General features: G+C 36.1%; 2 protein-coding genes across 3 annotated transcripts; one reads left to right on the forward strand and one right to left on the reverse strand.

The window, feature by feature from the left end:
* The first annotated feature begins 1,538 nt into the window (after positions 1-1,538).
* LOC130728900 (14-3-3-like protein) lies at positions 1,539-3,495 on the forward strand. The gene is made up of 2 exons (XM_057580479.1): positions 1,539-1,696; positions 2,403-3,495. Exon 2 carries the CDS (start codon positions 2,412-2,414, stop codon positions 3,159-3,161), a length of 750 nt encoding a protein of 249 aa, XP_057436462.1. The 5' UTR covers positions 1,539-1,696; positions 2,403-2,411; the 3' UTR covers positions 3,162-3,495.
* A 3,000-nt stretch (positions 3,496-6,495) lies between these two features.
* Positions 6,496-9,743, reverse strand: LOC130728899 (F-box/FBD/LRR-repeat protein At4g26340-like). Of its 2 annotated transcripts, none has more exons than XM_057580477.1 (5): positions 9,594-9,743; positions 9,419-9,506; positions 8,795-9,295; positions 7,207-7,984; positions 6,496-7,124 (listed from the first exon to the last, which is right to left on the reverse strand). In XM_057580477.1, the coding sequence occupies exons 4-5, from the start codon at positions 7,912-7,914 to the stop codon at positions 6,711-6,713; spliced, it is 1,122 nt and encodes a 373-aa protein (XP_057436460.1). In that variant the 5' UTR covers positions 7,915-7,984; positions 8,795-9,295; positions 9,419-9,506; positions 9,594-9,743; the 3' UTR covers positions 6,496-6,710. The 2 variants fall into 2 exon arrangements, with proteins under 2 accessions (XP_057436460.1, XP_057436461.1); XM_057580478.1 differs by having other exon boundaries at positions 8,795-9,036; positions 9,198-9,295; positions 9,419-9,733.
* Positions 9,744-11,936: the final 2,193 nt, after the last annotated feature.

Raw genomic sequence — 11,936 nt, forward strand, 5'->3', positions numbered from 1 at the left:
GACAACAAATAAATGAGAGTAACAACGAAGTGGTTAATCTTTTAACTGAACAAATGGGTGCTATCTTTAATCCTATTATTCAAAACAAAAATGCAAGTTATAAGCAATTCACCTAACAAATGGGTCAAATTTCTGATGTGTTTGATGCTCTCATGTTCAAGAGCAAGTGGTGAATACGATATAATAAGAAATGCATTATTCAAAGAATTCATGAAAAAACCATCGTTTTATATTAAGCCGGCCAGCCTAGCTTCCAAGTAACACGGTTTGCATTCTTATAATAAATTTCATTGACTTCAAGATTAACTTCCCTTGCGGTGTACCATGAGTCTAATTGGGATTAACTTGTTGACCGTGGGTTAGATCACATAAAACAGGCTGTGTTCTGACTCTTCTGAGACATCTTGGCTGTGTGGGGAAAGGAAATCCACCCTTGATCATTATTTCCTTCCCTTGCGGTGTACCATGAGTCTGAGTGTGGTTCTCTTTTACTTCCCCTGTTTTCATTCTCTGTTTTCTGATTTTCTCCACTGGTACTTATTATTTTATTTCTAGGACTTCTTGTGCATTTTAATACAATTGTCCAAAGTAGTCCTTACGTTTTTTAGATGCTAATTAAAACATTTACATTGAAGGTGAATGCATATAAACATATGCATATGGGTTATAAAAATAGTTTCTATTGTAACAAAAAAAAAATATGTTCTAATTAACTAGTACTCCCTCCCTTCCAAAATGTAAGTTGTTTTAGAATTTGTACTATATTCCAAAATATAAGTTGTTTTGCAAAACCGATGCATTTTTTCTCTCTTTCTTCCTTATATACCTTCATTTAATATTATATCTCTTAATTACCACCTTCAATTATCACCTATCACAACTCTCACTATCCACTTAACCAATAATAATATTTCTCTCTCCTTAATATAAACAACTATAAATAGGGGTATTTCAATCAAAATATTTATCAATTAATGAACTCTTAAACAATGTGCACAACCTAAAACAACCTATATTTTGGAACGGAGGAGTAACTAATCCACCCTTCCAAGTTTTTTTTTGTTTGACGTTGCCTTCCACGTTGAGAAGAAGACTATAACTTTTCTGAGGCATTTTTTATAAACTTTGAAAATTAATTAATTAATGAATTATTGTAGCGTGACTTCAAGTTCTCCTAACAACCATAATTGGTAGTTTTAAAAAGGAAATGTTAAGTAGTGTCCAAATTGTTTGAGAGAGATAAATGCTCCGTTGGATTGATTACTCCTGCAAGTAAATGCCTTATAATAAAATATTCAGACCTATTGTACTTAATATATTATGAGAGAGATAGAGACAGATGAAAGAGAAATAAATTATATGATAAACAATGTGAATTCATAAAAAAAAAAAAATTTGATAAACAATGTGACAGAAAAATAATTAGAATTGAGATGAAAAAAAATGAAGTTGAACGAGTTACAACTCATAATTACTAAGTTCAGGGAAGTTTACAATTAATTTTCATTCAATTTTTTTTCCTACCTGGCATTCACACCTAGTTCCAGTATTTATATCCTCTCATTGAGAAGCTTGGTTCAGGCACAAAACAAAACCAATCACTCTGACCTTTATCTTTTTTTCTGGCTTGCCATCGTTTCTTCGAGAAAGGGAAGAGCGATCTCCATCTTTTGTGCCAGCAACACTCATTTTAAAAGTGAGTTAAAATTCCATCCACGTATGATCTTGAATTCTGCATCTTTTTTCACCAGAACTAGATATGGTTTTCTTTTTCTATATACTGTTACTGGTTCAGTCAATAATTATCTTCCATCAAACTTTTATATGTATATATAGTGACTATATTTTTTTTTCGTGCTATTATTGTGAATCTATTAATTATACTGTAGGCTATTAGAAGAAAAGTTCCTCTCCAGCATCGATCTCTCCTGCAAAATATTAGCCATAAATATTGTAATCAAGGGGTAATAAGATTGTTCATGATAAAAAGTAATTGATAATTTAAAAAGTGAAATTATTCAGTGAGAGGCAGCACGGCTAGAGAGGATCTTAATCCATCATCAGGTAGTGTGACACCTTTCCTTTGCATGAGAGATGCTGGAGAGAGGGGCAGCTGAAGAGGATCCAAGTCCTCGTTTAAGTGTTATTAGTATGCATATAACTATTGCATACTAATACAGTTTCTGCCATATTCATTTTCAAAACTATTTTGATAACTTCAGTGGGAATATTTCTTTATTTCTCTCTAAAACCAGATCTCTCACTTTTTGTTTTACGTTTTTACAATGGCAGCCTATTTCTCTATTTCTCTCTCAAACCAGATCTCACTTTCTATTTTTGGTTTTGACAATGGCGGCCTATTTCTCTATCTCTCTTAAACCAAATCTCACTTTCTCTTTTAGGTTTTGACAATGGCAGCCGCATCCACAACTCGTGAAAAGTACCTGTACATGGCAAAGCTCGCCGAGGAGGCTGAGGCCTATGACGAGATGGTGGAGTTCATGGAGAAGGTCTGCGCAGCTGCAGACAGCGAGGACCAGGAACTCACGGTGGAGGAGAGGAACCTCCTCTCGGTGGCCTACAAAAACGTGATGGGAACAAAGCGCGCTTCGTGGCGCATCATCTCCTCCAAGGAGGCGAAGGAGGAGAGCCTTGGTAACGAGGACCACCTAGACAACATCCGCGAATTCCGTTACATGGTAGAGTCCCATCTCTGTAACATCTGCGACGATGTCCTCAATCTCCTCGACTCACGCCTCATCCCGTCGGCCACCTCCGCGGAATCCAAGGTCTTCTACCTCAAGATGAAGGGTGATTACTACAGGTACCGTGCCGAGTTTAAGACATCCGACCAGCGTAAGGAGTCTGCTGAGAGCACCTTAGTCGCTTACAAATCTGCCGAGGATATTGCTAATGCAGAACTTGCTCCAACTCATCCAATTAGGCTCGGTCTTGCTCTGAACTTCTCTGTGTTTTACTATGAAATTCTCAACTCTCCTGATCGTGCCTGCAAAATCGCAAAAGACGCTTTCGATGAAGCGATATCTGAATTGGATACCTTGGGAGAGGAATCATACAAGGATAGCACTTTGATCATGCAACTTCTTCGTGATAACCTCACCCTTTGGACCTCTGAGGTGGAGGATGATGCATCAGATTAAATTAAAGACTGAAGATATATTCAACTGCTGATGTTTTTCAAGGGATCGAGATGCTTGTTGCTAATCTCGTTTATTAGGTGCTGAGATTTTTGGCATTCAAGTCTGTTATGAATTCTGGATGTACTTGGCTGCTTTATTTTGTCCATCCATTTTTATTTGAATAATGTTTTGTTGCATACAAAACACACTGAATTACAAGAAAAGATAATATATATAGAAATGAGAGAAAAGAAATGATGTGATTGAAAAAAAAAAAGAGATTGATAAGAAGAGAAGGTAAGCGAAAAATAAGATGAAAGAAAATATGAAGTGTGAATGAATAATTTCTGTTTTATTTGTATGTGTTTAAAAATCGCTATTTTCTTGACTACACTAAGTTTTTATTAGACGGAATTAGCATTTATATTTATATACTTTATAAAAGAACAACCTTATCAGAAAACATTATACACGTGACATTCCTAGGTTCACTCTCCTCTCACCCCCCTCACTAGCGGACAAGTGTCACACCCACAACAAATCAGAGAAATTTATTAATTGCACTGATTTCTCCTATAATTTGATTTTGTTGCCCGTCATTAATTATAATTTACAAAATCATTTACTATAAATGATTATGATCCTTTGAATCAACCTTCTTATATTAATCAACTTTCACATATTCAAAAGGTGTTTTTTCTCATTTGAATTCTAACCAAGAATTCTAACCTTTGAATCAACCTTCTTATATCAATCAACCTTCTCATATCAAAAGGTATTTTTTCTCATTTTCTATTCAATTGACCTGTTAGATCTTAATTTTTTCAGTTAACTAATACTGAGTTCTTGACTTTTTCAATTGCAGTTAACGATTACTATCAAAAGGTATTTGTTTCCATCGACCTTTTCATATTAATCGATCTTTTACGATCCTTATTCTGCAAGTTTTTAGTTTCAACCTTCTCATATCAAAAGGTATTTTTTCGCACTTTTTATTCAATTGATCTGTTAGATCTGAATTTTTTCCGTTTTTCCCACTTTCTATTCAATTGACCTGTTACTCTGTTAGATCTGAATTTTTTCTGTTAACTGAGTTCTTGGCTTTTTCAACTGTAGTTGATGATTAACCACAAAAGGTATTTTTTCATATATTAATTTATTAATATGTGCCTAAATAATGAGATCAATATTCGACGTGCAACGCACGGGGTAAAAACGCTAGCTTCTATACATAATATTGCCCAACCCAAGTAAACTTAATCCTAAGATTTTGTGTTGAGTTGATAAAGTGTAAACCAATAAAATTACCAAGATGTTGAATTGGATCGAAAGTAAAAATATGGATCGTAATCTCGAATGTTAAATAAGAAAATTGAGACCTAATAAGACCTTTAACTCTTGCCGAAATGGCATAGTCACCGAGGAGTTAATTTGGCTAAGTTATTAAGGAATTGATTTTTGACCTAAAGTGGGGTAGTAATTTTGGGTCGATATCGTTTCAGAGGGCTTTGTGACATCTAAGTCACTATACTCAAGGTGCAAGGTGGTTACTCGTTGCAACTGGATCACGATTCAAGTTTCAAAGACAAATTTGGCCATGGTGACGAGAGAGAATTTAGAAGTTACCTATTAGGCGCACGGAAGGCTTGCGGTTCTAGTTAGTTTGTGTCCAAAGACAAGTGTAACACTAAAATAATTTAGTCTTTAGACTGACAATTATGATTTAGTTTATAAATAGGACTTATGTAATCAAAATAATGGTTCGCAATTCACTATTCAGAAAAAGCCCTAATTACATTTGTTGAATATTGTTTATGCTCCTCAGCCTTTTTGCAACTTTGTGTTGACGACAGATCTGATGATTCTTCCACCTTTGTCTGTGAGCTGTTGCAAGGTGGAGTTTTGACCGAAGGCTTGGTGCAGCCGGTGTGGCGTTGTTTGTTATCTCGGGTCTGTTTTGGACGCTATGGTTATGGGCTTTTGGAATGCTGCTCGAGGTCGACGGTGAAGGTGGTGAAGTCCCGGGTCGGCCGTGTGTTGATCGGGGTCGTTGTCAGTATTTTTCTCCTTAGGTTTTTATGCTTTCGCTTTTCGGTTGATGTTCTGTGCTAGTTCGCGTCCCCTCAAATAGCGAGTTGAGCTCTGTTTTTGTTGGGTTATGTGCCTTTTCTTTGCCACATCTCGGTCCCCAACATATGCTCCTTCTTTTTAATGCTTGATCCGGGTTTGGACCTCGTCAAATGTTGCTTGGGGGTTTTCCTGCAATTTTTGCAGGTTAGGTGTTTTTTAGGTTCTAAAGTTATATCTTTGAGCGCACTAGATGAATTTGATTTCATGTATTCTTGTGTAATATTAGAAGGATTATGCTCACTTTGTTGAGTTATGTTTGTACAATCAACCATTTCATCTAGTAAAACTTTTGCTTTAAAAAAATGATTTATAATAGAGTTATATAAATATATTTTTCTCTTATTAATACACTCAAACCTTTTTTTTTGTTAATACACTCAAATCTAAAATAACACCTGAAAAATATTTCTCTTTTTCGTATCTAAAAGATTTTTGATTTAAAATCGCCTCTGTGATATCATAACGCTTATGCAACATTTTATTTATTAATAATAAGTTGTGCAATTAATTATGGTAGAACATGTGACATATATATTATTTTCACATTAGTAAATTCAATTCTAACATTCTATCACTGGGTTTGGATCCTCTCATGTGTAAAAAAACTTGAGAGTGTCAAGTTTCATCATCTCACCATTAATTTTATTTTATTTTATTTTCATTTATTATCTACACAAAAGTTAATGGTGAGATGGTAAAACTTGACACTCTCAAGTTTTTTTACACTTGAGAGGATCCCGGCCCGTCTATCACTACCCGTTATCATCGACAAATTAGGGATCCAGGAACTGGAAGTGGCAATTGATAACCGAGTAGAAGACAAAGAGTAAGGCGGTGCGAGATCGAGAGTGGCCGGAGAGATTGGGGTCTAGCTTCCTGTCCGTTGGCGGCGCGGTTACTAATAACGCCTCCTTTCTAACTTCAGTACGTGCGAGAGTACTAATACTACTTGCATTTTTTGCGTCATTATTATAATAAAAGGAAGAAACGAAGAAGGTGGTGTTTCTAAGTGTTGTTAATCTATATGTTCAAGCTTAATTAGTACATATGAATTATAAAAATTCTTCAGATTATTCTCATCTGGGCCTTGGGGCCACTCCACCATGACAATGATGCTAATTGAAGTGCACATTCATATTTCAGTTATAGTACCATGCATATGAATAGTTAGCATATCAATAACCTTAAAATGGGAGCATATAGGTGTAACTCAAGTCCAAAAAAATACTTGTATAGCTTAAAAGGAGCTAGTCATTTTATTAAAAACACAAATCTTCACTTCGTTGAAAAATTATGACATTTAAGGACTATTATTGAACAAGAGACAGATACCATGTCCTTCAAAAGACTAGCAGTTGTACTATCTGTAGGTAAACCAAATTCAAATGCAATAATCTAAAACACAATTTCCATCTACCAAGTAGAGCCTGTCCTTCATTGTCATGTAAATGAAAGTTCACAAATCCTGGAACTCCTTGGGCATGAGGACAATTTTTCAAACAGTTCAAGCTTGTCGACCATTAATTCTGAGGAACACCGGGTGCTTATTGTCATCGTCTGTAAAGCTCTTGAATTCTGCATAACATATTCTGCAAAATTGAGCTCACTTTTCGTGCCTTCATAATTTGTCATGGAACATTTCCTAAGCTGTGAAGAAAGGCATTCAGGGACAACTGGGGGTGAAATCCAAACCACATCATCAAAATCAGTACTTGTCTCCATATTAAGGACAAAGTTTTGAAGCATAGGGCACTGCTTGAGCATTGAAAGCACCAAAGGCCAATTCATTTTACATCCCCACCACATAAGCTCCAGATGAGTTAAACTGGGAAAAATTGGAATGTCTTCCAGGTACTGCAAGAGTCAAAAGGAGTAATCACAAACATTAGTGACATTTTTAAAAAATTGAAACACACTTCGTAGCATTTATACAAACCTTGTCAATGCCAAGAGATTCTACAAAAGTATCAAAATCAATGCTATGTATTTCTGCCCTGACCAACTTAGATAAGCTTCCAAAGTTCCTGTCACTAGGAATATAATCAACAGCATCGGCATAGATATAGTATACATGCGTCAGATGCATATACTCAAGAATTGGACACCCAGCAAGAAGATCCAAAAAATAATGCGGTTCTTGAAACACAACATTGTGAAAATGCAGAGTTTTGAGTGAAGGAAGGTCAACAGAAGAAAATTCATCCACATTTAACCCTACCAACTTGAGAACAACAAGAGTTTTGCAGCAGAAAATGCAGCTGCTCAAGTTCGGTCGAAAAACATTAGGTATAGGGGGCAGCAGGATGTAGAGGTTCTCAAGTCCACGTTGTATTGCAGCTTTGATCCATATTTTGAGATCGGAACCAGAAAGATCGGAACTAGAAGCCTCACATTGCAAACGAAACATTCTAATGGGCACATCTCTGTCGAGAATGGTTGCATATATGAATTTTGTGAAATATAGATAGGGTTTGTGGTTACGGAGGTAGCTTTGGTCGTCAAAGAAGAGAGAAGGAACTGAGAGCCACAGTGGCGTCCACCTCTTTGAAAGAATACTTGTGGCTGCAGCCATTTGAGTTGGAAGAAAAGAGAGAATGTGATAAAGGGCTTCATCTGGTAACGTGCTAATCCTGTCATTGGCCATTGATATCCAATAGCTTTTCACAAACCCTTAATCATCAAGGGAAGCCTAAGGAAGACAATCCGCAAAAAACCTGCATAGGGAAAAGTCCATTCTTTAGTGAGATAATAACTTTCAATTAAAAATTAATAATGAAAAGGATAAGTGTGAGATCCTGCGCTGGGAAAAGGTCATGTCCTGATAAAGTTGCATTTTTTTGTGAGAGATCATCAAGATCTCTTATCCAAAAGGAGAAGTGATCAGACTCACTATAAGGTGATTTTCTTACTTCTTTAATTGCAAATTCTCTCTATCTCTTTAATCTTTCTTCTGGTTTTGCTAATGTGTAACTTCAATCTATTTGTGATTTCAGGTTTCAATTCCACATGAAAAGATTTAGTGCGTCAACCAAAGTCAAAATGTGAAGAACCGTTTAGAGAAATAGTTAGTGTGGATGGTTTTGACTTCTGGTTTATGGCCGGGGGTTCTTCATTTATCAGAATCTAAATCTGTAAGATGTGTTGAGCAGGCTATCTATCAGGCTCAGAGTGAAAAAGTGTAGAAGTAAAATTGACAACCCCCTTTGTTGAAGTTACAAATGGTGTAGAGATAACTTTGTTAATACAAACTTTATGAAGAATTTGTAAAAGACTCCTATTTGTACTAAAAAGGAGTTCTAGGTTTAAAAGTTATACATGTAAGCCATTTGTGGGTATACCCAGATCTTCACGTCACTTGACAACAAGCACAATTAACAATTTCAATCTGCAATATGCACATATAGGAATTGATAATCGAGTAATGCAATCTACAAAAGAAAATATGGAGTCACTTTCTAGATTAGTGTTTTTTCCCATTTCAAAACCCAAAAGCAGAAAGTTGTGTATGAGAAATGGGCTCTTACCGTCAGAAATTTGATCCCATACATCATATGGGGTGTGAGTGAATGCAGAAAACGAGTTGAAGTATGTCCATCGAAGACTCTTCATCACAGTAGGCAGTACAACACACAAATTTATAGCTTCGCTGATGGATGGGTTTATCCGCGAACACTAACCCTTGACCCGAGACCGGTGATAGTGAGTGCAAAAAATATAGGAATAACATTGATACCTGCAGTAATAGCTCCTTAAATTTTATTGATACCTGCAAGAAATAATTGATATCAAATTAAATGTCACCATTAAAGCCTTTATGTTGATTGTGTTTCTTCCAAAATAACAAGGGAGATGAAGACAAGAGAGTCAAGATCAAGAAGGCAAAAGGCAGGCCAAAGAGAAAACTAAGAGGGCTGCATTTGCATTTACAATCCTCAGAATAGTAGCACATGGCTTAATGGCTCGCAACTTTTCTTTAATCTTCTCCTTCTAGTTCTACCTTCTTCAAGTTCTCAAATTCTAAGAAGCTAAAGACAACATAAAGAAGACATTAACAAAATGAGGTAAGAAAATACAATAATAAAATAAGAAATACAGAGACACGTAGCTAAATGTCAGATCCTATTCATAGAAAGAATCGGATTGCTTACCAACAATAGAGATCCACGTAATCACACCCTTCTAGATGATTAATGAACCTTTCTATCAAGAAGTCGATCATCACCTAGCACCTCAGAACTACATGATTGCTAGAAAAATGGTAAGCTACATAATAATTTTGGACAAACTTGGAGGGAAGAAGGGTAGGAGCAGAAGAATGAGTACCATAGATTCAAAACAGAGTAAAAGAGGTTCCAAAAGCTGATATGTTGTTTCTTAACAACTAGAAGGATTGTGTTCACATGAACCATCCTTTAGAAGAAGCTCCAACCAAGTAAAGTTCTCAGACAAATGTTTAGTTCTAGATATGTGCATGCTTCGTATATATAAAAATAAAAATTCCTCAAGTTATTCTCTTCTGGGTCCACTCTCCACCAGGACGATGATGCGAATTGAAGAGCACATTCATATTTCTGTTATTGTATCATGTATATCAATATTTAGCAGATCAAAAACGAAAAAATGGGAGCATATAGGTATAACTCAACTCCAAAAAATTGTCCACAATAGATACATAGCTTCAAAGGAGCAAGTCATTTAATTAAAAGTACACATCTTCGCTTCGTTGAAAATATATGACATCTAAGCACTATCATTGAACATGAGACAAGTTCCATGTCCTACAAAACACAAGCAGTTGTACTATATGTAGATAAACTAAGTACAAAAGCAATCATCTAAACACAGCTTGCTGCTACTATCTAGATCCTTTCATTCATTTTCATTTAAATGAAAGTTCACAAATAGTAGAACTCCTTGGGCATAAGGACAATTCTTTCAGTAGTTCAAGCTTGTCGACCTTTATTTCTGAGGAACGTCGAGTGCATATTGTCATCGTCTGTAAAACTCTTGAATTCTGCATGATATACTTTGCAAAATGCAGCTCACTTTCCGTGCCTTCGTAATTTGTAATAGAACATTTCCTAAGCTGTGAAGAAAGACATTCAGGAATAGAACTGGGGGAAACCCAAGCTTACCCAATCATTGCTTTACAAAGTTCATTTATGCAACCATTCTCGCCAGAAATGTCCCCATAAGAACATTTCGTCTCCAATGTGGGGCTTCCAATTTCGACTTTTCTGATTCTGATCTCAAGTTATGGGTCGATACTGCAATACAGCGTGGACTTGAGAACCTCTACATCCAGCTGCCCCCTCAAAATTCTCCACTGATCTTGAGCAGCTGCATTTTCTACTGCAAAACTCTGGTTGTTCTGAAGTTGGTGGGGTTAACAGTGGATGAGTTTTCTTCTATCAACCTTCCTTCACTAAAAACTCTGCATTTGAACAATGTTATGTTTCTAGAACCGCATTGTTTTGTGGATCTTCTTGTTGGTGGGGTTAACAGTGGATGAGTTTTCTTCTATCGACCTTCCTTCACTAAAAACTCTGCATTTGAACAATGTTATGTTTCTAGAACCGCATTGTTTTGTGGATCTTCTTGTTGGGTGTCCAATTCTTGAGTATATGCATCTGAGGGGTATAACCTATTATATGGTTGACTATTATATTCCTAGTGATAAGAAGTTTGGAAGCTTATCTAAGTTGATCAGGCAAGATATACATGACATTGATTTTGATATTTTTGTTGGTTCTCTTGGCATAGACAAGGTTTATATAAATGTTAAACAAGTGTGTTTAACTTGTTTTAATTTCTTAAAAATGTCACTAATGTTTGTGATTACTCCTTGTGACTCTTGCAGGACCCGGATGATATTCCAATTTTTCCCAATTTATCCCATGTGGAGCTTACTTGGGAATATATAAATGATATGGACTGGCATTTGGTACCTCCAATGCTCAAGCAGTGCCCTATGCTTCAAAATTTTGTTCTTGATATGCAGACAAGTACTGATTATGATGATAAGGTTCGGCCTTGGGTTTGTTGTTTAGCAGGTAGCTTTGGTCGTCAAAGAAGAGAGCAGGAACTGAGCGCCACAGTGGAACCCACCTCTTTGAAAGAATATTTGTGGCTGCAGCCATTTGAGTTGGGAGAAAAGAGAGAATGTGATGAAGGACTTCATCTGGCAGCATGCTAATCCTGTCAACAGCCATTGATATTAAATGCCACTGACCCAATAGTTTTTCATAAACCCTTAACCATCAACCGAAGCCCAACAAAGACAACCAGCAAAAACCTGCAATGGGAAAAGGTCATGTCCTGATGAAGTTACTTTTGGCAGTGAAAGATCCATCAAGATCTATTCTCCAATTATTAAAATTTAAATCCTTAAGATGTGTTGTGCAGGCTACCTATCAAGCTCAGAGTGAAAAAATGTAGAAGTAAAATTGTGAATCCCCTTTGGTTCATCAACTATTTGTTGAAGTTGCAAAGGTTCCAAATGATATTTTACATAACTTTTTTTTGAGGTTTTAATACTGTCTATCATTCAAAAGCAGCAGAAGCTGCAAGCGTTACATCATTTGATAACAAAACAGAAGCCCCTGGGGGATCTTCTTCTAGCCAACAAGCATCAAGATAAGTAAAAGCTAAATGTGCTAAGAAATC

This window comes from Lotus japonicus, chromosome 1 (genome assembly GCF_012489685.1).
Source record: "Lotus japonicus ecotype B-129 chromosome 1, LjGifu_v1.2".
NCBI classification, from domain to species: domain Eukaryota; kingdom Viridiplantae; phylum Streptophyta; class Magnoliopsida; order Fabales; family Fabaceae; genus Lotus; species Lotus japonicus.